This window comes from Drosophila innubila, assembly GCF_004354385.1.
Source record: "Drosophila innubila isolate TH190305 chromosome 2R unlocalized genomic scaffold, UK_Dinn_1.0 1_C_2R, whole genome shotgun sequence".
Lineage (NCBI taxonomy): Eukaryota > Metazoa > Arthropoda > Insecta > Diptera > Drosophilidae > Drosophila > Drosophila innubila.
In genome coordinates this window covers 18,858,938-18,879,090 of record NW_022995374.1, presented here as the reverse complement: position 1 = coordinate 18,879,090, position 20,153 = coordinate 18,858,938, and the positions used below count along the sequence as shown (strand labels likewise).

The 20,153-nt window shown below is 39.0% G+C and overlaps 1 protein-coding gene across 1 annotated transcript; it reads right to left on the bottom strand.

Moving 5' to 3' along the window:
• Nucleotides 1-1,124: 1,124 nt before the first annotated feature.
• Nucleotides 1,125-20,125, bottom strand: LOC117783745 (tyrosine-protein kinase Dnt). Its single transcript, XM_034621288.1, has 10 exons — nucleotides 20,008-20,125; nucleotides 14,994-15,121; nucleotides 14,665-14,902; nucleotides 14,421-14,589; nucleotides 14,161-14,318; nucleotides 13,432-13,574; nucleotides 2,630-3,045; nucleotides 1,762-1,902; nucleotides 1,404-1,700; nucleotides 1,125-1,345 (listed from the first exon to the last, which is right to left on the bottom strand). Exons 1-10 carry the CDS (start codon nucleotides 20,123-20,125, stop codon nucleotides 1,234-1,236), a joined length of 1,920 nt encoding a protein of 639 aa, XP_034477179.1. The 3' UTR covers nucleotides 1,125-1,233.
• Between the last annotated feature and the right edge of the window lie 28 nt (nucleotides 20,126-20,153).

Sequence of the window (20,153 nt, the reverse complement as noted above, 5' to 3'; positions counted from 1 at the left end):
ACAATTTCACCGACGGTGAAAAAGTGTCGGTGATTAAACGCTCGTCTGTCGGAAATTTTGAAAAGTTAAAGTCAAAGCGGAAGTTGTGTTAACTAAATAAGTGCGACGTTTTTGATTGTTTTGAGTGTGTAAGTGTGTGTGTGAGTCTCCTAAGTAATTAGATTTGAACTTTTTAACTTTTTGCTCGTGACATTGACAATTGAGTGGAAATTGCAAGCTAAGTGTTTAACATTTGCTGTGTGTTCGATTTGGGATTGGGAATTGTGATTTGTGATTGTGAATTGTGATTTGTGATTGGGAATTGTGTTACTAATTCTGATTTGAACTTCACATCTGCCGCTGTGCCTCACGTTGACTCCTTGGACTTAGATTCAGTCGAGAGTTGTCTTATAAATACTTAAGTACTGTTGTGATAATAATAATACTTGTAATATCATATGTAATCAAAAATGCTCGTTTCATAAATAAATAAATACATTTATCATTATTTTTTGAATAACAATTGAGGACAACATTTGAGAACAAAAGATTCTGTATTTTGTTGTCGCACATTCAAATCTATTTTAATTGAATCTCCCTCTCTCTCTCTCTATCTCTTTCTCTTTCTTTTTATCTTGGACACATTCAATAAAATATGCATTCTCAATATTTCACAATCATATATATATATATATATATTATTTATCTGTTTGCAATCTTATGTGTATTCAATTTCTAACTACTTAAATGCTCAATCTGTACTTATTCGTAGGGCGTTCCCAAAAACGCATTCGCATTGTTTTCAACATCGAAAATTGTTGAGAATTCTTAAGACAATGTGTGCTATCAATATTTAATTTGTGTATTGTTTGCATTGGGGGCGAAAACGTTTTTGGGAACAAGGGAAACTGCAACTGAGTTTTATTGTTGTTTACGTATGAATTATTGGTTAAGTGCAATTGTATGCAACTTGTGGTTGTTGATATTATAATTGGTTTTGTTTTGTGCCATTTGAACGCCTTAATTTCTACTTACACAATATTCGACCTTTGACCTTTCTCTCTCTCTCTCTCTCTCTCTCTAGCTCTCTGTCTCTCGGTCTTTCTGTACAGACATCAAACATCTACTCGTAACAGGTAAATCTCACATTTAAAATGCAAATGTTTTCAATTAATTTAGTTTAGTTATGCATTCAGTTATTCAAGTTCAAGTTAATCCGCACTTAAGTCCTTTGCCTGGAGTGCTATCAGTTCCTTAGATATACATGCCCAGATCGACGTGAAAGTCCTGCAGATAGGACAACAGCTGGGAGGGAGTGGGACGTTGCTTTGGCTCCGAGTGCCAACAACAATTCATGACCGTAAAGCTGCGGAAATTATTTGTTTTTGGTTTGGAATTGAAGAAGGGTTTCTAATGCTACTTACAATTCATCCGGACAATTGACGGGCTGCTCCAGACGATAGCCGGCAGCCAGGTAATTGGTAAGCTCGAATATATCCACCTCCTCGTGTGGCATTTGGGCCAGTGTGACCAGCTCCCAGTAGAGCACGCCCAGTGACCATACATCACCCTGTGTCGCATAGACTTTCTTCTGCAACGACTCCAGCGATAACCACTTCAAAGGACGATTCTCATTGTCACCCAGACAGTCGTAATCATCCGGAAAGAGATCTCGCGAGAGTGCACTATCGCAGATCTTCACATAGGCCTCCTCATCCAGACTGTATTCAAAACCAAGTTAGATTTTCTGCCTCTTCCCTTGTGATTCCCCCTTATACTTACTAGCAATTGCGTGTGGCAATATCCTTGTGCACAATTCCCAGGGAATGCAGATAGGCCAGAGCCTTCGTAATATGCAGTCCAAACTCCACCAGTTGTCGAGTGCTTAAAGCCGTGCTGGACTCCCGAGACTTCTGTAAGTAACTATACAACGAAGGCAAAAGAAATTATCACTAAACAATAATATGAAAATATTTATGATAGTGATGTTAAAATACAGCGAAATATAAAAAAGAATTTTTCGGGAGGCAATTTTTAACTAACTAAGCTCAAACATATCTTTGACCATCAATCGAGTTAAATAAATCGATTTTCATGAAAAATCGACAACTCAACTCTAATTTAAATTAGCATCAAAATTGGAAAATTCCATTTTTTCTTTTACTTTTTTCTTTACTTTCCCCTTTATGCTATTTAGAAAACTTTAAGCTCTCATAACTTTTTATCATTATTTGAAAATCAATTTTTTCCATCACTGTTTATTTTTAGAAGTTGGTCCTTTTTTAGACCCCGTACTTAAAAAAAACTACAGGGGTCTATAATTTTCAATTGAGCACTCAGAAAAAAATATTACCCTCGTTTTAAAAATTTGCCTTTGTTTTAAAATCGCCATATAGTTATAAAAATATCCATTTGTCGAAAATATTTTTCTTAATTATAGAAAATTTTAAATTATGTCTTTTTTTGAGATTTCAAAATACTTAAATTATTATATGTAAGTTATTAATTAAAAAAAAAATGTGTAAAAACGAAGTGAATAGCACATAGTTTTGTAGTCATATAAAATAATATGAAAATCACTAGTAAATTAAAGAATTAAATAGATGAATAAATAAAAAGCTGAAATTAAAAAATAGTTGATGGAACTCACATTTTGAGATTGCCCTTGGACGGATAGGGATATGCAATCTCTGGCGGACCGGGCAGCTCGGTATTGGCCAGCAATGGCGCCAGTACGTGTTGATGGCTAACACCGATGAGGAGCGAGGCATCCTGCAGCAGACAGGCCACCTGAGTCAACGAGGCGCCATCGATGACCGTCTTGACCAGCGCATCACAAGTTTCGCCCAATTTGCCAGCATAGATGCGACCAAAGGTGCCCTCCTTAATTAGCTGCTCATAGTTCAATGCCCCGGGCTGTACGCTGGGTATGCGACGCAATCGCTCCTTGGTCTTCTCACTGTGACCGTGGCTGGCCACCGTGATGGTGCTGCCTGTTGCAATGCCACCAAAGAGGCTGCCACTGACGTTGCCACGACTGCTCTTCGGGGTGGACATGCTGCAGGCCTAAAAGAAGTTAGAAAACAGTTAAATATTACAATAATATCATTAATTTTTTATTTAAAAAATTTATATTAACATATATTGTACACAGAGTCTACAACCGAAACTAATTATATTTGAATGCAGAATGAATTTGGAGGCTTAAAAATCGGTTGAGTTTTAACAAAGTTTTATAAAAGTTGAAGTTGGTTACACTTTGAAACTAGCAACTTTACAAGTAAAATTAAATTAAATAAAGTTAAATTAAATTAAATTAATTCCTCAAAAATTAAAGACTTTTGAGACTATTACTTTATTTAACAAAAAAGAATTGAAAGACTTACAAACGACTAATAAAATAAAAATCAAAAATATTAATTATTTTCAATTTTTATTTTTTTTTTAATAAAAGTCACCTACAATTTGTATTTATAAAAAAAAGTCTTTAAATGACCATTAAAAGTGACATTTTTGGATATTTCTTAAAATAGTTTTGGTCCCTGGTTTAAAGTGTCGATTTATACTAATTACGATAAAAGGAGTTGAGTAAAAGGAAAAACTTGGAAAACGTGAAAACTTAAAAAATATTAAAGTTTCAAATATAAAATTCGAAAACAAGATACATTGAGGAAATTTTTTTTTTATATTAATAAAATTTGAGTTCAAAATGAATTTAGTTTAAAAAGCTATTTAGTTTTGATAAAGTTAAGAAAGTTTAAAGTTAGTCAGACTTATCTACATAAAGTTTTTGGATATCTGAGATGTTGAAGCACACATTACATTAAATGTTGTGTTTTGCTGCCTAGTGTAATTGTCTTTTCATTAAAGTAACATCTAAAGTAAACCATAATTAAGGGTACCGTAAGCTGTAACCCCTTGGGAAGATCTTCATCTTAATATAAAATTAAATGAACTTGGCTTTGGTATTAGACAAGTTGATGCGTTGTTTGGCAGAAAAAGGTGGAATGGGGGCAAAAAGGGCAATGAAAACGCAATTTGGAGTTGCCGGATTTGCATCTTTCAGTTTGCATCCGTTTACCGTTAGTCATGCACTTGGCTGCGCTTCGTTCATTCATTTTAATGAATTGAGTTCCGTTTCCGCTTGAAGAAACTGCTGATGTTGCCAACTGCCAAGCTGATTGTAGTTCGAGTTCGGGTTTGGCGTTGCCAACGTCGTCAAAGACTCGCCATAATTTGACTATATCAAGTAGGGGGTGTGTGTGGAGAGGAGCTGGAACAGGAGCAGAGTATAGAGAGAGAGAGAGAGAGAGGCAAGGACTAGGGCTGTGCCATTTCCGCCGGGACAGCCAGGACAGCCGTAGTTGTCTTACGACATGAATAATTTATTGGTTGGCAAAAAGCTTTAATTCGTCGAGCATTATGTTTGCATAGCCTTGTGCCAGGGCCGGGAGCAACCAGGGGTGGAAAGGGGGGATGCGGATGAGTAGGGGTAGTCAAGCCTCAGGCCCTAGAGGAGCACTGACAACAACAGCAACAACAATGGGGAAAAACGTGGAACGCAGCTGTGGAAAATAGCGAGCGGAGTTGTATAAACAAGGTTTTTGGAGGCACAGGCAAACAAGCGGGATAAAGATAGCGAGAGAGAGAGAGAGAGAGAGGGGAAGAGCGTGAGAGCGAGGAACAGCTCATTTATTTTCATAAAACACACAGCGAAAATCATTTACCCAAAGATTTTCTAGGAAAGCAACGATTTTGGCTCTATGGGAAAGCTGAGCTAATAAACTCAAGAAAAATCTCTTCATTTCTTTGTTAATTTGGTGTGGAAATTTACATAAATGTAGCCACATTTGTTGCCAATGCGTAAATCTTCATAAAAAGCCAAGGAAAAGCAGGAAAAACAGGAAAAACCGCTCGAATCGAATGCCACCTGAGACTGGCCAACAATTTAGCTTATTAAAAATAACAGCTCCATTTCAGGCGACAATAAAATTGTGGAATACATCGCGGTCTGGACAATGTAAAAGGACAAAGCAGAAAATGCAGAAGGACAACAAAAGGAACAGCAACAACAACAACAGGCAACAACATTGACAGCGACAGCAATAAAAACAATAGTTGTTTGGCTTTTGTTAGTGAATTTCATTCATTATTGCCGTTATTGCCACTTTTCTCGGCCAGTTGCCGTATTTGGCCCTTGCAGCTTTGTGATTTCAACTTTGTCCTGTTGTGTTGCTTTGTTGTTGTCCTGGTTGTCGCTGTCGGTTAGCTGTCACACAAAGAAAATTCAATTAAAACGCAACAATATCGCACTCCATCATCCAAGCTACCAGCTCCAACTCCAGCTTTAACTCCAACTGAGCTCCTGACTGGTTTTAGACCAGCTCATCAACACGCTCCCCTCGCTGGCGATAAATCCTTGTCGTGCAACAACCAACAAACAACAACCAACAACCAACAACCAACAACATGCAAAAGCGAACGCTTTGTCCACAATTCCTGGACTGCAGTTGGAGTTGGAGTTGGAGACGGGAACAACGAGCAAGGACAACAAAAGTGTCTGCGTCTCTTTTAATGGCTTCCAACCAGGGCAGGAGTAACCAGGGAGTAGCCTGGAATACGTATTGAAAGCAGCACATTTTAACCTATAATTTTGTATGTTTATTGCTCGCTATCTATTATCTTTTATCTCTGTTATCTCTTATGAGCGCAGGTCAAGTGTAATTAGATTTTATGTAATCGGCTTAGCATTAATCGCAGCAGGGAGAAACTGTAGTTTAAGGATATGTCACTTATATATCTCGCCTGAATTAAATCTATTGAATCTATGCCAAACAGTAATCCTATGACATATACCATCTATTTTTATTTTATCAGCCCAACAAGCTTATTCAAGACTTAAACTTTCTGTCAATCCGAAATTTATTATTCAAATTTAAATTGTAATGTTCTTAGCACATTTCTTGCTTGAACAATTTCACTATTGCTTTTAAAAGCTGTTAAATAAATTAGTAAGTATATATATATTTATATGACTTTGTATTATGGTTATGTTTCCACTTTTTGCTGCCAATCAAATTTTATTTTGAATTTTCTTCACAATTTTCTTGGTCGAATAATTTATTGCGTCAGTTGCTTTTAGTAGCTGTCAGATAAGTAAGTATAACTTTTTTCTTTCTATTTAAAATGTAAAATTTGTTTTCAAACATCATTTTTCGGCTTTTTATACATAAATTGCTGTTCTTTTTTTTTCTGATGCTGTTAAATACGTAAAATAAATGCATATAGAAAATATTAATAGGAATAAAAAAATCAATAAATAAATGTATGTAGAAAGTGTATAAATAAATGTAAAATATAATATTAAATTTCCAGACTACATTTCCCAACTATATTAAGTAGTTTTTTATACAGATTTTATTACAGCGGTTTGTTTGTTATAATTAAACATGAAAAATGCTTATTAAAAGTCACAGTTACAGTTGCAATTTGTTTTTAACTGGTCATTGAAATTAAAAATCGGGGTCAGATTATATTTGAGCTCATTTACATTTTTATTTTCATTCCATTCCCCTTGAAGTTGAGCTCATATTTCTCGTTGCAATTGCAAACGCATCAAATAACCAACTTCTCTGCTTGATGACCAATTTCAACTGGAAATGCAACTCTTTTTGTGCCTGAAGCGAAAAGGCAACCCTCATTGACCCCACCTCCCTACCCCTTATCCACTCTTTCACTCCTCCTCTCATCATCATTTCGACTTCGAGTCCAAAAGCAAGGTTATTTTTGTGGAGCATATTAAAAGTGCATGTCAAATAGACAATATTGCCATGGCTTGTCATGTTGTTTTTGTTTATGTTGTTGTTGCTGTTGTTGCTGTTGTTGGTGTTGTTTCTTATTGCTTAAACTGAAAACTGAAAAGCATTCGCTGATGTCAACTGTCGGACTATTTCGCAGTTCTCATCTAGCTTTGCATTGACACTACAAATACGAGAAGTTAGATGAGAATTGCAATGAGGATACACCGAAAAAAATAGCAGTCTAATAGGCTATTTCCACGACCACTCACATTTGCCACATTTGCTCACATTTGAATGTGGCTCATATTTGGCTTTCCACGACCAAATGTGAAACTGTTAAGACACCCAAAGCAAATCAGCTGTTTGGCTTCTGTGCACAAATTATAAAAAGCAGACAATAACAACATTTTAATATTTATTATGATATTCTAATTGGCGCAAATTTAATGCCTACCGTTTATATTGATGAAAACAGCTGGTTAAGGTGATAATTGCTTTTTTTTCACGAGCTTATCGATAAACATCGCGTGTTCGATAAAAAAATACTGAAAATCGACGTGGCGAATGATAAAATATCGGCTCATTCATTATGAATGAGCCAAAATGATCATTCGGATTTTTTACTGAAATGAAGTCCACATTTGGGCCAAATGATGAAAATGGCGTCGAATGAGCCAAATGTGCTGTCGTGGAAATAAGCTATAAAATGCATATTCAAATTCTTAATTTTGGCATTTATTCTTTCAGTATTTATTTAGGATACTATTGTGAAATTAAGAAAATAAGCGTATAAAATAGCAAGGACTCAACATATAAATAAAAAAGTCAAAGAAGCCTAAAATATATGATCTAGTTAAATAAAAAAACTTGCAGAGCTTTGCTAATCTTAATATGACTGAGAAATATCGTGCTTGAATCAAGTAATTTGTACTTGACTTAAGATAATCTAAGACTAGCGTACTTTTGACACTGCAATGAATTGATTGTATTCTGGAATCCCGAATTTTTTTGTTGTGTAGAGATGTGGATGGGAATGAGAAGCAGCCACAAAATAGCTGGCAAACTGGCAACTGTGAGGCTGTGGTTGCAGAGGGAAAGAGGAGGGGGAGTGGAAAGAGTATGAGGAGGAGGGGAAGGGGGAGCGGTGCGCTGCTTGTTAGTATAAATTTGCACAAATTTAAACTCTATGCGGCATTGGATGGCATACAAAGCAAGGGACAGGGGACAAGCTGTTAGGGGAGGGGGCATGTTGCTTGCTTGCCAACGAGGCGACACTTGGCAACACATAACCAAAAAGCAACAACAACAAACGACAAGCGGCAACAACGTCGCTCAAAGCGTTGGCAATGTTGACGTTGGCTTTGCAGCTGTTTGGCTTTGTTGTGACATTTCTAATGACAACACAACACAACACAGCACAGGGTGGCTGCAACTCAAGGGGGGGAGGGGGTTGGTGACACTGGCTGCTGGCCTGCAAATGACACTTGCACACACACACACCCTTACACACCCGCACTCACACACACACGCTTTGGCATAGACACAAATTTCGGCTCATACACTTGACAGGCGTCTGATTTGTTTATGTCATTTGCAGCTCTACGACTGCCCACATACACACACACACACACTCCTAGAGAACCGCAGCGTTAACTTCTCCCGCAGCTGGCTCGTAATTAAAAAAGCTTGATGACAATTTTGCCAGCGTTTGCCAGCAACCAAAATGCAGCACAAGCTGACATGCAACAAAGCAACAGAAGCAGCAACGACAGCAGCAGCAACAACAGCAACTACAATCGCAGCAACAGCACCAGCTAAATGTTAACCTTGCAACGTGGTTAGAAATTGATTAAAAACTAGGTAAATTTTTTGTTATTTTGAATATAGTTAAATAAAGTATTGCATAAAAGTTAAGTATTAATTAATTCATAAAAAATACATTTTAAATTATAATTGTTTTTCATAAGTTAGAAATATAATAGTAAATAAACTTATTCATTGCAAACAATTTAGTCTCTTTATTATAAAAAAATTCAATATTCCAACTCATTCATTCAATTATTTATTGCAATTAATTATTTTCATTACTTTTAATTTTTAATATTTTTTAGAATTGAATTTTTAAATATTGTTATAAATTAAGAAATTTCTAGACTGAGTATTTAGTATTTTTTTGTCACTTTAATTGTGTGCTTGCCCCACTGTGCATAGTTTGAATTGTTATTTGCTTGACACAACTTGCAAATATGCAAATGCTGCTGATACTGTTGCTGATTCTGTTGCTGTTGCTGTTGCAGTTGTAAAGGGTGCCACGGAATGCCAGCAACAAAGAGTGCTACAAAATATTACGTATACGCCTTGTCACCTTGGCATTACAAGGCAAAAACGGCTGCCAAATGAACTTAAATTAGTCAACTGTCAACCTGAGCTCGTTTGCTTTCTGGGGCTCAATTAGATTTCAATTTAACTGACAGGCAAGTTTGTCAGTCGACTCTTTAATCAGGTTTGAAATGTGGTACGTGGAATTTCAAGTTTCCTTTTTTTTTGTGCAGCTCACAAACTGTGAAAAGTCTCATTAATTTCGCATTTGGCTGCTGCCAGGACAAACTGCTGAGCCTTCTAATTGGCTGGCAAACTAATTTGAATTTTCGTTTGATTTATGCCTGATCGATTTGTGTGCCTGTCTAACCGACAGACTCCCAATTCTCTTGCTCCCTCTCTCGCTCGTTAGGCCTTTAGTATTCGGCATTTAATAACAGTTTGGGAACTTTTGGCTGGGCGCCGCTTTTTGTTGGGACACCACAAAAAGTTGCCAGCTCAAAAGCGTCTAATGCATAATTAAAAAGGCCCAAAAGCCAATGCCAAAGGCTCCAATAAAACGTGACGCCCCCTTATACGCACATTTAATTACAGGTAATTGTCTTTCAATTAAGCATCGCGTGCTGCAGGCCACGCCCACTACTGCGCCTACTTCGTGGAAAATTTACAGTGAATAATTTGTATTAAATAACGAATTTCCATTGATTGAAAGTTGATTTAAATGTGTTTGACTGATTGTTTAGGCATTGTTTAAATATTTGATTAATTGAAGCATATTAAGAGCTGAGTTTACTTTTTGTTGTAACAGAAAAGAGCAAGAAAAAGAGGGAGAAAATGAGTTACCTTCTTATTAATATTTTATTTATTTATTTACTAAACGTCGACTTAAAACCGTCGACAGAGAGAAACATTTTTAACGGGAGTAATGATGTAAAATTTAATTATATTATATTTACTGAATAGATAAAAAACATTAAGTTTAAATTTATTAACAACTTTGCAAGTTTATAAAAGCTTTAAGAAATAAAAACCACTGGAATTTCCAGGAAAATGGGTTTTCCATTTAAATACATTTACTATTACAAACTTTAAGGTAGATCATGAATTTTTTATTGCATCTGTGTGCTACTTTTTCAGCTTTTCCCACACTCTAATCCTTGCTATATGTAGGACACATTAATGTAACTGACCGCAATGAAATCTGAGTGGAGAAACAGACACATTTGGTCAAGTGGCTGGTGTGAAAACCACAGAGGCAACTGCAACTGTCCAAATCTCACACAAAACCAAATCCACTCTCTCTCTTCTATTCTCTTTCTCCTCTCTAACTGGGGGACTGGCTAAAAGCGTAACTGCCAACAGCCAGCAGTTACTTGAGTTTGTCTAACTGCGGCTGCAAGGAAGCAATCAATAGTATAATGGCAGACAAAGGCATTCGCCGTAGTTTGCCTTTATCCGGACAGGAAAATTCAACGAAATTGTAGAGCTAAGAAAATGCAAAAGTTGAACCAAAATCAAGTTAACTCTTTGCTATTTGTCAAGCTATGGCAAACGACAATTTCCACTTGCCCCTTAACCCCGTTTGACCTTACTTTAAACCGGCACACATTAAATTTGCTGCCTCGCCATGAAATATACAAAGCTGTGTGGCACATGTAAATAATGCGTTTTAATCAAAAGCACAACAGTGGGAAATCCATTAACAGCGTACGTGCTGCCCCCAAAAGAAGGGGACACTTCTGTACTCCCCTTCTCCCTTACCTTTTCATGCCCCTTTTAGGCATAGGCTTAACTTTTGTCATGCTGCGCGCGTCATTTGCAGGTTGATTTACAAATTTCTTTAATGAGGCAACGACAACATTTTTAATTAGCACCTGTTCATGTTGGGGGAATCTTTCTGGTAATCTCCATAAAATACTCCATCCCTGGCATGCTCCATGGAATTAATTTCTATCATTTTTGCTTTACTCTCTCTCTCTCTCTCTAACTTAGTTTGTTGTTCTCCATACGCAGTTTTCCAGCTTTCTACCTAATGTTGAGTTGCTTTGCAAAACATCCCCTCATCCCTTTTGCCCCAGTCTTTGCTCAACCGCAGCAGTTAGTCCACATTCTTCTGCCCAACCTCTTTGCTATCCCTTTTCTTATGCTCAGCCTGAGCTTAGTCCTGATCCAATATCCTAATGCCTTTCAATGTTTGCATCGTTTTTCTTTTGTTTGCTGCCTCTGCACATGGTGTGTAGTTTTCCTAGCTTCGGGTCCGGCTAACCGCGGTTAGTTTCCCTTCCCCTTCCTACCCTCTCTATAGGGGGGAGGCACTTATTGTTGTTGCTACTGCAATAATATTTTGCAAGTGTTTCTAAACAAGCACAAAGTCATGTTTCAACAGCTGTAGTCTGGCTTCTGTTCGCTGTTGTTTTTATTGTTATTTACCCCCCGCTACTTCCCCCATCTCCACACATTTTCATACTCTTTTCCTCCTCTTCCATCTGGTGTTATTGTTGTAGTCCCCGCTGTCGTTAGTTAAACTTTCACTGCACATTAAAGCAATTTGGCCAACATTTATAGACTGATTTAATAGAAGCCACAGAAAAGGCAGCAAGGGCGGCAAGGAGAAAGGCAGCAGCTCCACACAGCCACATAAAATGAGATATTTCCACACAAGTGAGCAGATCAGTGTGTGTGTGTGTGTGTGCACTTGGATATAATTGTTTGTCTAAATGAGTGTCTCTCCCTCTCCCTCTCAATCTCTCTCTTCCTCCCTGTAACTCTGCTTTTTCCTGTACGACGAAATTTGCTGGAATGTGTGTTCTATCAAGAGAACAACAATAATTATGGCAAGCAGCCCCTAAAATCCATAGACAACACACATATGCAACACTCGACTCCAATTTGGGGCTTCAATTTTGGCTGCAAATTCATTTTATTGTCTGTCTCTCGACTCTTGGTAGATATTCAGATATCCATGAAGTTGGCTAAGTGAATCTATGTGTCTGACTCCATTCAGGCGATTGCTTCGAAACCGTTACCATAATGAGTATAAAATTGAAGTCCAAACAAACAAATGCTTAGGGGAGGAAAATATAACGCTGAAGAGGACAAAGGAGGAGCAAAAATGTTAAGAAACAAGCATCAAATAAAAATCCAAAGGAGTCTCTATGGAAATTGAATATTTAATTATGCGACGATGGAAATTGCGTTAGAAGATGGTGACGAAAATGAGCCTAACAATCATGAGATAGAGAAGGAAGAGTGAAAGACGGAGAGGAAAATTAAACGATGGCGTCGCTTGGGTCTATGAACTGTTTACCAGGAAAAACAGAAGAAAAGAAGCTGCTAAATAATTTATTCTAATTTGCAAGAGATTTGCCAACGCCAAAAAGTTAAATTTGTGTAAAAAAGAAGCAGAGGGAAAGCTAAAAAAACAAAAGAAAGGGGGAGAGTGGAAGATAGTAAAGAGGATACAATGTGTAAGAAGTTCAGTTTATGTGCTACAGATTATTCTTGTGGTTTGATATCTGCTTTTTGCTGGTTTCTATTGTGTTTCTATTTAAATTTAGTTTCCTAATTTCCACCCATTGAGTATTTGGAAAAGCAATCGCCAGTGGCAAGGAAGAAGATAGAGGAACAGACATGGGTGCTTGTGTTAGGTACTCTGAAGCACATTCTGCTTATCTAAACAGACTCACACGGTCCTCCATTCATTTACTCCACACTCACAGTCATACTGAGACACTCACTCCACTCAGACACTCACACACTCACGCACTCAGACACTCACTCGTATCTACATAATTCACCTCTGTTGCTCCGGCAGTGTGTCTGTGGGTCGCTTTTCCTCGTGGCATGAAGTACGTGAGTGCCACGCAAAACTTGCCCCAACTCCAGAGATACCCCCAAAGCAACCCCTAGTACTATAACCCGCCGGCAGGTGGCAATCTGATGGAAGGCAGAGAGGAGAGATGGAGTACTATATTTATGAATGGCTCTTGTTGCGAGTTTAACGCTCGGCAGGAGCTTTATCAGCTCGTAAATATAAATTAGAATTTAATTTTTATCGTCGTAGAAAGGTGGCCTCGTGTTTTGGGATTGGGTTATGGAGATATAGCCTTGGGAGCAATCATCGGCTGGGTCTGGTGAGTGCCACAAATTGGAAATGAAGCCAGTTGAAGTCTTGTGGCCATGGAAACGGATGGAACTTCAACGGGATTCATTTCCATTTGTAGCTGCCACGTGTCGCAACATATCAAAGGCTGTGATTTACCTGGGGGGTGTAAATCAACCCCTAGGGTGCCATCGTGTGACCACGAGCATCAGATACAAGCATCAGACTCACCTGGGTCAGCTGTGAGGAGGCGTAGTAGGATATTCTCGAGGGACAAACTGATTCTGGCTTGGAGTAAATAGTCTCGGCCGTCTGGTCACCCATGGGCAATAGGGCGGTAGCATATGGTGTGGGCGTTGGAGGGCCTCTGAATCCTGTAAAGAAGTGAAGCGTTGAGAAATTAGGGGGTTGGAAGTACACTGATAAAAAAAAAATTTTTAAATCAAGATTTTGGTCTCAAAATTAAGAATTTTGGTCTAATAAATGCATCGATAACATAAAATTCTTAGATTAAGAAAACACATCTTGGTTTTAAGAACATTTAAAATAAGACCAAGTTCTTATTTTAAGTATAAATGTTCCTAAAACTAAAATCAATAGATAAAAAAATTAAAAATTTAAACATCTTATTATTTTGTCTTGGTAAATTTATAAATGTTACTTTAGTTTGGTATGGAGTGGGATACGAACCGGCGCCTACTACGTCACAACTTAAGCGGTTTCTCTAACCAGAGCGCCACGGTACATATTTATACTTTCCTAACAATTTAAGATTTATTTTTGTACTAAAAATTTTGATTTTTTAGATTAATATTCTTAGTATTCGTAATATGGTCTCAACTTTGATTTTTTAGATTAATATTTTTAAATAAATTTTCTTATTTTAGGAACAAAATATTTAAGATGAATGTTATTGATTTTAGAAGTTGGTCATTTTTTTCAGTGTAGAGGTGGACTTACGATCGAAAAGGCTGCAGGATTTTTTCGACTCCGATGTATATTTGTTGAGGCTGGCAATGGTCGCATAGGAGCCTGTGGCACTCGGCGGTCGTCCGAGAGGATCAAGGCGAATGAACACATTTTGATGGCTGCCATAGCCGGCGGTGGTGAAGCTGGTGCTGAGCGAGAAAGGGGAGAGAGTAGAGAGAGAGAGAGAGAGAGCAGAGGTGAAGAGCTCGTGTGATAATTGAATTGATGGACTTGGATTGAACTGGACTTACTGCAACGAGTCCTGACGCAGCTGTTTGCGTGCTCGCACATACATCATGCTGGCCACAAGGCCCACGGCCAGTACCAGGCCCAAAGCACAGGCGGCCGCGCTCATCAAGGCTGGTCCCTGCGAGGGGGCGTGTGCGGGGGCTGGCGACTGGTTGGGCTCCGGTGAAATGCCTATATAATGGCAAATGACAGTTACAACGATGATGACCAGTCAGAAACTGACTATTGACAGAGGTCCAGACTTACCCTTGGTGCAGATCTTGGTGCGTTTGAAGTGGAGTCGGGTGTCATTGAAGCGAGGCGGTCCCTGCACGACCATGTTAACATTAACGGGCAGCTGGAGGGTGGCATTGCCCGTACAGGGCAGATAGACCAGAAATGACTCAATCTCCTGCGGCACAAGACCTTTGTGTGGAATACTCAGTGTGGGCGTACCTAGTGCATCCTGGTCGTTGGCGTACTCGATGCTGATTGTGTAGCGCAACTATTCGTTGTTTAAGCCAAGTTAATGGAGTGCAAAGCAAATTTCAAGTGATTACAAAGGATTTGAGATACTGAATATGACGTTGTCTTACCGGATAGGCGATGAGACTCTGCCAGGAGAACTCCAGCTCATGAACATCGGCAGGAACGGGAACCGTAAAGTGCATCGCGTATGTGTTAATGGCTCCCTCGTGCACGTAAAACAAGTCCGCCTCCAGTCCTGCAAATGGAAAATGGAAAATTTAGAAGCACAATGAGATTGAGAGACGTACAGCAAAAGTTTATGCCACAATTTACTTTGTAACACCCTTACCCCCCTTACTAAATAGTTTTATCCTGTGCTGTGTGGAAATTTTGTAATTTTGTGCATTTTCTGTTTACTCTGCCCGCAAATTTCCCCCTTTCCACTTTGCACCTTGAACGGAAATTGATTTTCTCGACATGAGGGGAATGTACGGTAAACAAAACCCAAGTCACAATAATAATGAAATTGGAATCCGTCTGCCATTTAAGGGTCGTCAATTGGCTTTCGCTCTCAGGTTACCCCCAGAGGAAGGAGAAGGGAACCAAATATTAAAAGGTGTCAAGTGTAGTCTAACTCGATTAAAGGCGAGACTACAACATTATCATCATCATCATCATCGTCATTATTTTGGTCATAATAACACTAACTAGCTATGGGAGCATTATTATCCCCCAACCCTGCACCCTGGTAAAAGTAACTTCCCTTCAAGCTGGAGATGTTCGAGTTAAAAAGACGTGAAATTAAATTTCTTCATCCGCTTTCATTGTTGTCACACAGCTGCCCCATTTTCCCGTCTCCCTTAGTTCATTCCTAGTCTGGTGCTTTATGTTGCATCATTTACTCCCCGGGATCAGGCTAAGCCGCGTCAGCGTTTGTCTTGGCCCCGCTTTGCATTGAGAGTCGCAAATGCTGTTTACTCTCTTCAACTTTACTGCCAGGCCCAGACCCTTTAGACTGTTCTTCTTCTTCTCTCTCTGTGTGTGTGTGTGTGTGTGTCTATTGTCTGTGCCGGATGTTGAATGTTGTATTTCCGGCTTGAAGCGAGTGTGCGTGCATTCTCGATTCTTAAAACAATTTGAAATCCAATTACAGAACAAGAAAAAGCATTTTTCCTTGGCTTTTATCCGTGGCTCTACTAGGGCCTTCCATCACCCCATTCCCCTCAGTTTGTTATCCCTATTCCTATGCCGTTTTCCTTAACAGTTTCATTTTGTTTTTGAATCCCAAATTGTTATGCACCCCGCTGAGCTGCCAGCTTTTCAAAGTGCTCTCAAAGTGTGCTACTCTCGCTTCCATTTCCACTGACAAACTGCACGGAACAGACTAGAGGGAAAGCAACTGCAACTGTCCTTATTCATACATTAAGGAGAAGCACCGTCGTCTAAACATAAACAAGTGGGAATGGCTATAGTCCAGATCCCGACCATAGGTTATCCATTACTTATTTCAATATATATAAAAGTACTTTAAAGAAATTAGTACCTAATAAAAACTACTGCTTTTAGGTGATTGTATTGAAAAAAATACTCTATTAATAACTTTGGTTAGCTATTACTTCCGTTCTACTTGTCCGATCTTGATGCGGTTATGTGATACTATAGATAATATTAATAGATAACGTTATTTACCATAAAGTTTTTTTTTGCGATTTGCGGGGGCGGAAGATGGCGTGTCAAAGATTTAAAACAAACTTGACGTGCGTGTCGTCTATAGAAATCTGTGTGCCAAATTTGATATCTCTATCTCTTATAGTCTCTGAGATCTAGGCGCTCACACGGACGGACAGACGGACATGGCTATATCGAGTCGGCTGTTGATGCTGATCAAGAATATATATATTTTATGGGGTTAGAGATGCCTCCTTCTCCCTGTTACATACATTCCAACGAACACAATATATCCTTTTACTTATTTTTTAAGTAACGGGTATAAAAACACAAACATAACCTCAAAGTGACTCGCATTAAATATGCACAAACATACGAAAAGGACAATGTTACTCAGCCCCAAACTCCTGTTGTCGCTGTTTGTCTGTCCTAGGACAACAACGATATGGATATGGAAAGAGATAGTGAAATGGGAAAATTAAAAGCACTTGTGACAAGTTTAATTAATTCAGTTTTGATTTGAAACGGATGTGATTCACTGTCAAAAAGAAGTTTGAACTTTTCGATTGGCCTCTTTAGCGAATGGAACACAAAGTCCTGGCAAGTCTTTAAAATGTTCTCCTTCTATATTTTAGTTCTCTCACGCATAACGACCACACTCAACCTGGTTACGATTTCAAGTCCTTTTCCTTTGTCGAACTTTGGCTGTCTATCATATCTTTAATATCGCTGCAAAGTGCCAACTTTGCCGTCGCCTTGCAAAAAGTTTTACCTCTTTTATGAGTCTGTCTTGGCGCAGAGAGTTTGTTTAACACCCTGTTGCCTGCATCGCACCATAATTACCACTACCTGCAATTGTCGGAATGTCTGAATGGCTAACATACGTGACGCTGCAGCCACAGAGATAGAATGAATTCTGTGTCTGGGAGAATAGGTTTCCCGGATAAAACTGTGTCTGGTTCACTGTGTTTTTTTCGCTTTGACAAAGCTGGCACATAATTTGCATAAAAGATTAAGAGGATAATTAGTGTCATTAGAAGGATTGCAACGCGCATTACCTGAAATTATCCTGCTATCTCTTAAACTCTCTCTTCCTTTCTACTTATATTTATGTCACACTTCGCTTGGATTTATCCCTTTGCTTGCACTGCACTTTTTACTTGAAATCAGAGTCAAGTTTGGAATTTAATTGGCACAGTTAAAAGTTCCTTAACAAATACTCCAGAATGAAAGGAGAAGAAGAAAGGAAAGCAAGGAAAAGGAAACATTTTCGATCCCTAGTTATGGCGCTTTTATTTCGGACTGTTTTCTATTCATTAAAAATAATTTTCGTTTGCATTTACTTTTAATTTAAAGGCAAATTTGACGGTGTTTACGAACACTACGATAGGAAAAATATGGAGGTAGTTTTTTTTTTTTCTAGGAGGGTTGAGTTTGGGTCCCAAGAAATGTGCACATCAAAGTGAAACTTGTTGAAATTGCATTTTTACGCGCTTCTGCACAGCGATTTCCTGATGGGGCAGTCGGCTGGGTGAAATGCTGAGGAAAATGGGGGAAAATCCTCCCTGACTGATGGTGTCGCTGGCAACACGAAGATGAAGATGAAAATTGCTTGTTGCTAGGACAACGTAACGAAATGGAAAGCAGAGCGTAACATTTTGCACAAAAGCGTAAAAATTGTTTAATTTTAATGTTGTCGTCACTTTATCAAAGCAAAAGTAGAGCGACATATGAGCATAGTTAAAAGGAGGAACGGAGAGGGAATGAAATGAAATCGTTCAAGTCATATTTACAGTTTACAATATACGTTTAATGGAAGAAGGGAAATAGTTATAAGGAATGCATTCCGTCAATCATGACAAGCATTTGAAAAGTTGAGTGAAGTTATTTGTGGAAAGGCAGAAACTGGTCAGTTTTATAGGAGGGGGCTGGGGTTGGCATAGGCATGACGTAAGGGTGTGGAACCCCCAAAACAAATCATGTAACGGCATGATTGGAATTGAAAGGAATGAGAAAAGTGGTTCATGAGCACATCGAATGGGTCAGTTTTGTTAAATTTCACGCTGCTTGTTCATTTACAACTGGAAGAACCCCCTAAGGGTGCTTAATTCAAGGGGGCGGAACTTTTAACTGGTTGTTAAAAACATAACGAGCTCTGTGGGTGGGCTAAAGATGAGGCAGAGAAATGGGAAACAGTAATCAAGCAAAGGACAGGAATTTATAAAGAGGAATAGTCTATGAGTTTCAAGCTAATGAAATCCGATCTGGATGAGCATGAAAGAGAAGTAAGAGAAAAGAAGAGACAGCTGTGCGCTTTGTGAAGTGTTAATGGCTCAAATGCTATCGATTGCAAAAGTGCAAAAAGAAAACAGGACAGTAAAAAACTACAGAAAAAGAGATGTAGATCCCTATGAGGAAGGAGACGGATTTACTAACCCAATAACTGGTTTGTAGCTCTAATTTCACAGTCATTCATCAATCTCGGATTTGTACAGCACTTGTGTGCATTAATTTAAGGCTGTTAACTAATTGGAGTGCCCTGATTCAGCGACTACTCATAGGAACCTAACATAGCTGCATAATGAGATGGAAGCATTTTGCTCCAATTACATTTAAGTGCCGGAAAATGCTGTGCACGGTTAACGGACGAATGATGGAGTGGTCACAGAGAGTGGGAAGAAGAAGGAGACGGAATTGAAGGAACAGTTTCGATTCACGTTTCGAAGTCGAGCACCATTAATCAATGTGAGGAGAAACACGACATCATTCCAGCTTGGCACGTCGAATGAATGCCTATTACAGTAACTATTTTGTAGGACTCGAATTGGGATTGGAAGCAGGAGCAGGGCAGGCACTAGGCACAAGGTCGACCTGGAGGCACTTGAATGCTTGGCACCATCAATAATGAGAACTCGCGTGAAGCAACAAACGGAAAAACAGCAAAACAAACAACAAACTGTACAGCGAGGGAGGAAGAGAAAGTGGATTGGGAGGGAGCAGGAGGAGAGGAAGAAGCAGCTACTTGCAGCTGTCAACAGGGTGGCGAAGGTGACAAGGGAAGAGAGGGGATGAGAGGGTGACTCAAGCCGGAAATCGATTTGTGCTTGGATTTGTTTTGTCGTGTTTCGCGCAACTTTTGTGGTCGTTGTTGTTGTCGTCGTCATGGTCAACAACAATTATTTTGGAACTATTAATGACTAGGACGTGGCCTACGTCTTGGCCTAAGCCCCACTCCCCCCCTCTCTACCAGACATGCTCTGTTTGTTTTTCCTTTCGAGAAGCAATGAATTTGTCCTGTCGCACTTTGCCCCTCAACTATTAATCATATCTCTGGGGCGGGGACTCGGTTGGAGGCGTGTCTCCGGTGAAAGTTCCCGCAACTGTCTTAACGATTATTTTGAAATCGAAATATGTTTTCCCCTGCCTTCAATGAGTCTAGTTGGGGACATTTTCCATGTTGTATTAGGTACTTACCCATCAGTTTCATCACCTCGTGGTGGCTGATGAAAATGTTGAGATATCCGCTGACCAGAGGCGTTTTCCAAGCCAAAAGTGAGACAAGGAGGAGAAGCAGACTCCCGAAGAATGCCATAATGGGTGAAGTGAGGGAGAGAGTCCTC

Bases quoted from the DNA above. Each gene is read 5' to 3' on its own strand.
- LOC117783745 (XM_034621288.1), bottom strand. From the start codon at position 20,125: ATGGCATTCTTCGGGAGTCTGCTTCTCCTCCTTGTCTCACTTTTGGCT. The intron at 1,903-2,629 runs GTGAGTTCCATC...TTCGTTGTATAG, and splicing joins TCCAAGGGCAATCTCAAAAT to TTACTTACAGAAGTCTCGGG. The intron at 1,701-1,761 runs GTAAGTATAAGG...TTTTGAATACAG, and splicing joins ATTGCCACACGCAATTGCTA to TCTGGATGAGGAGGCCTATG.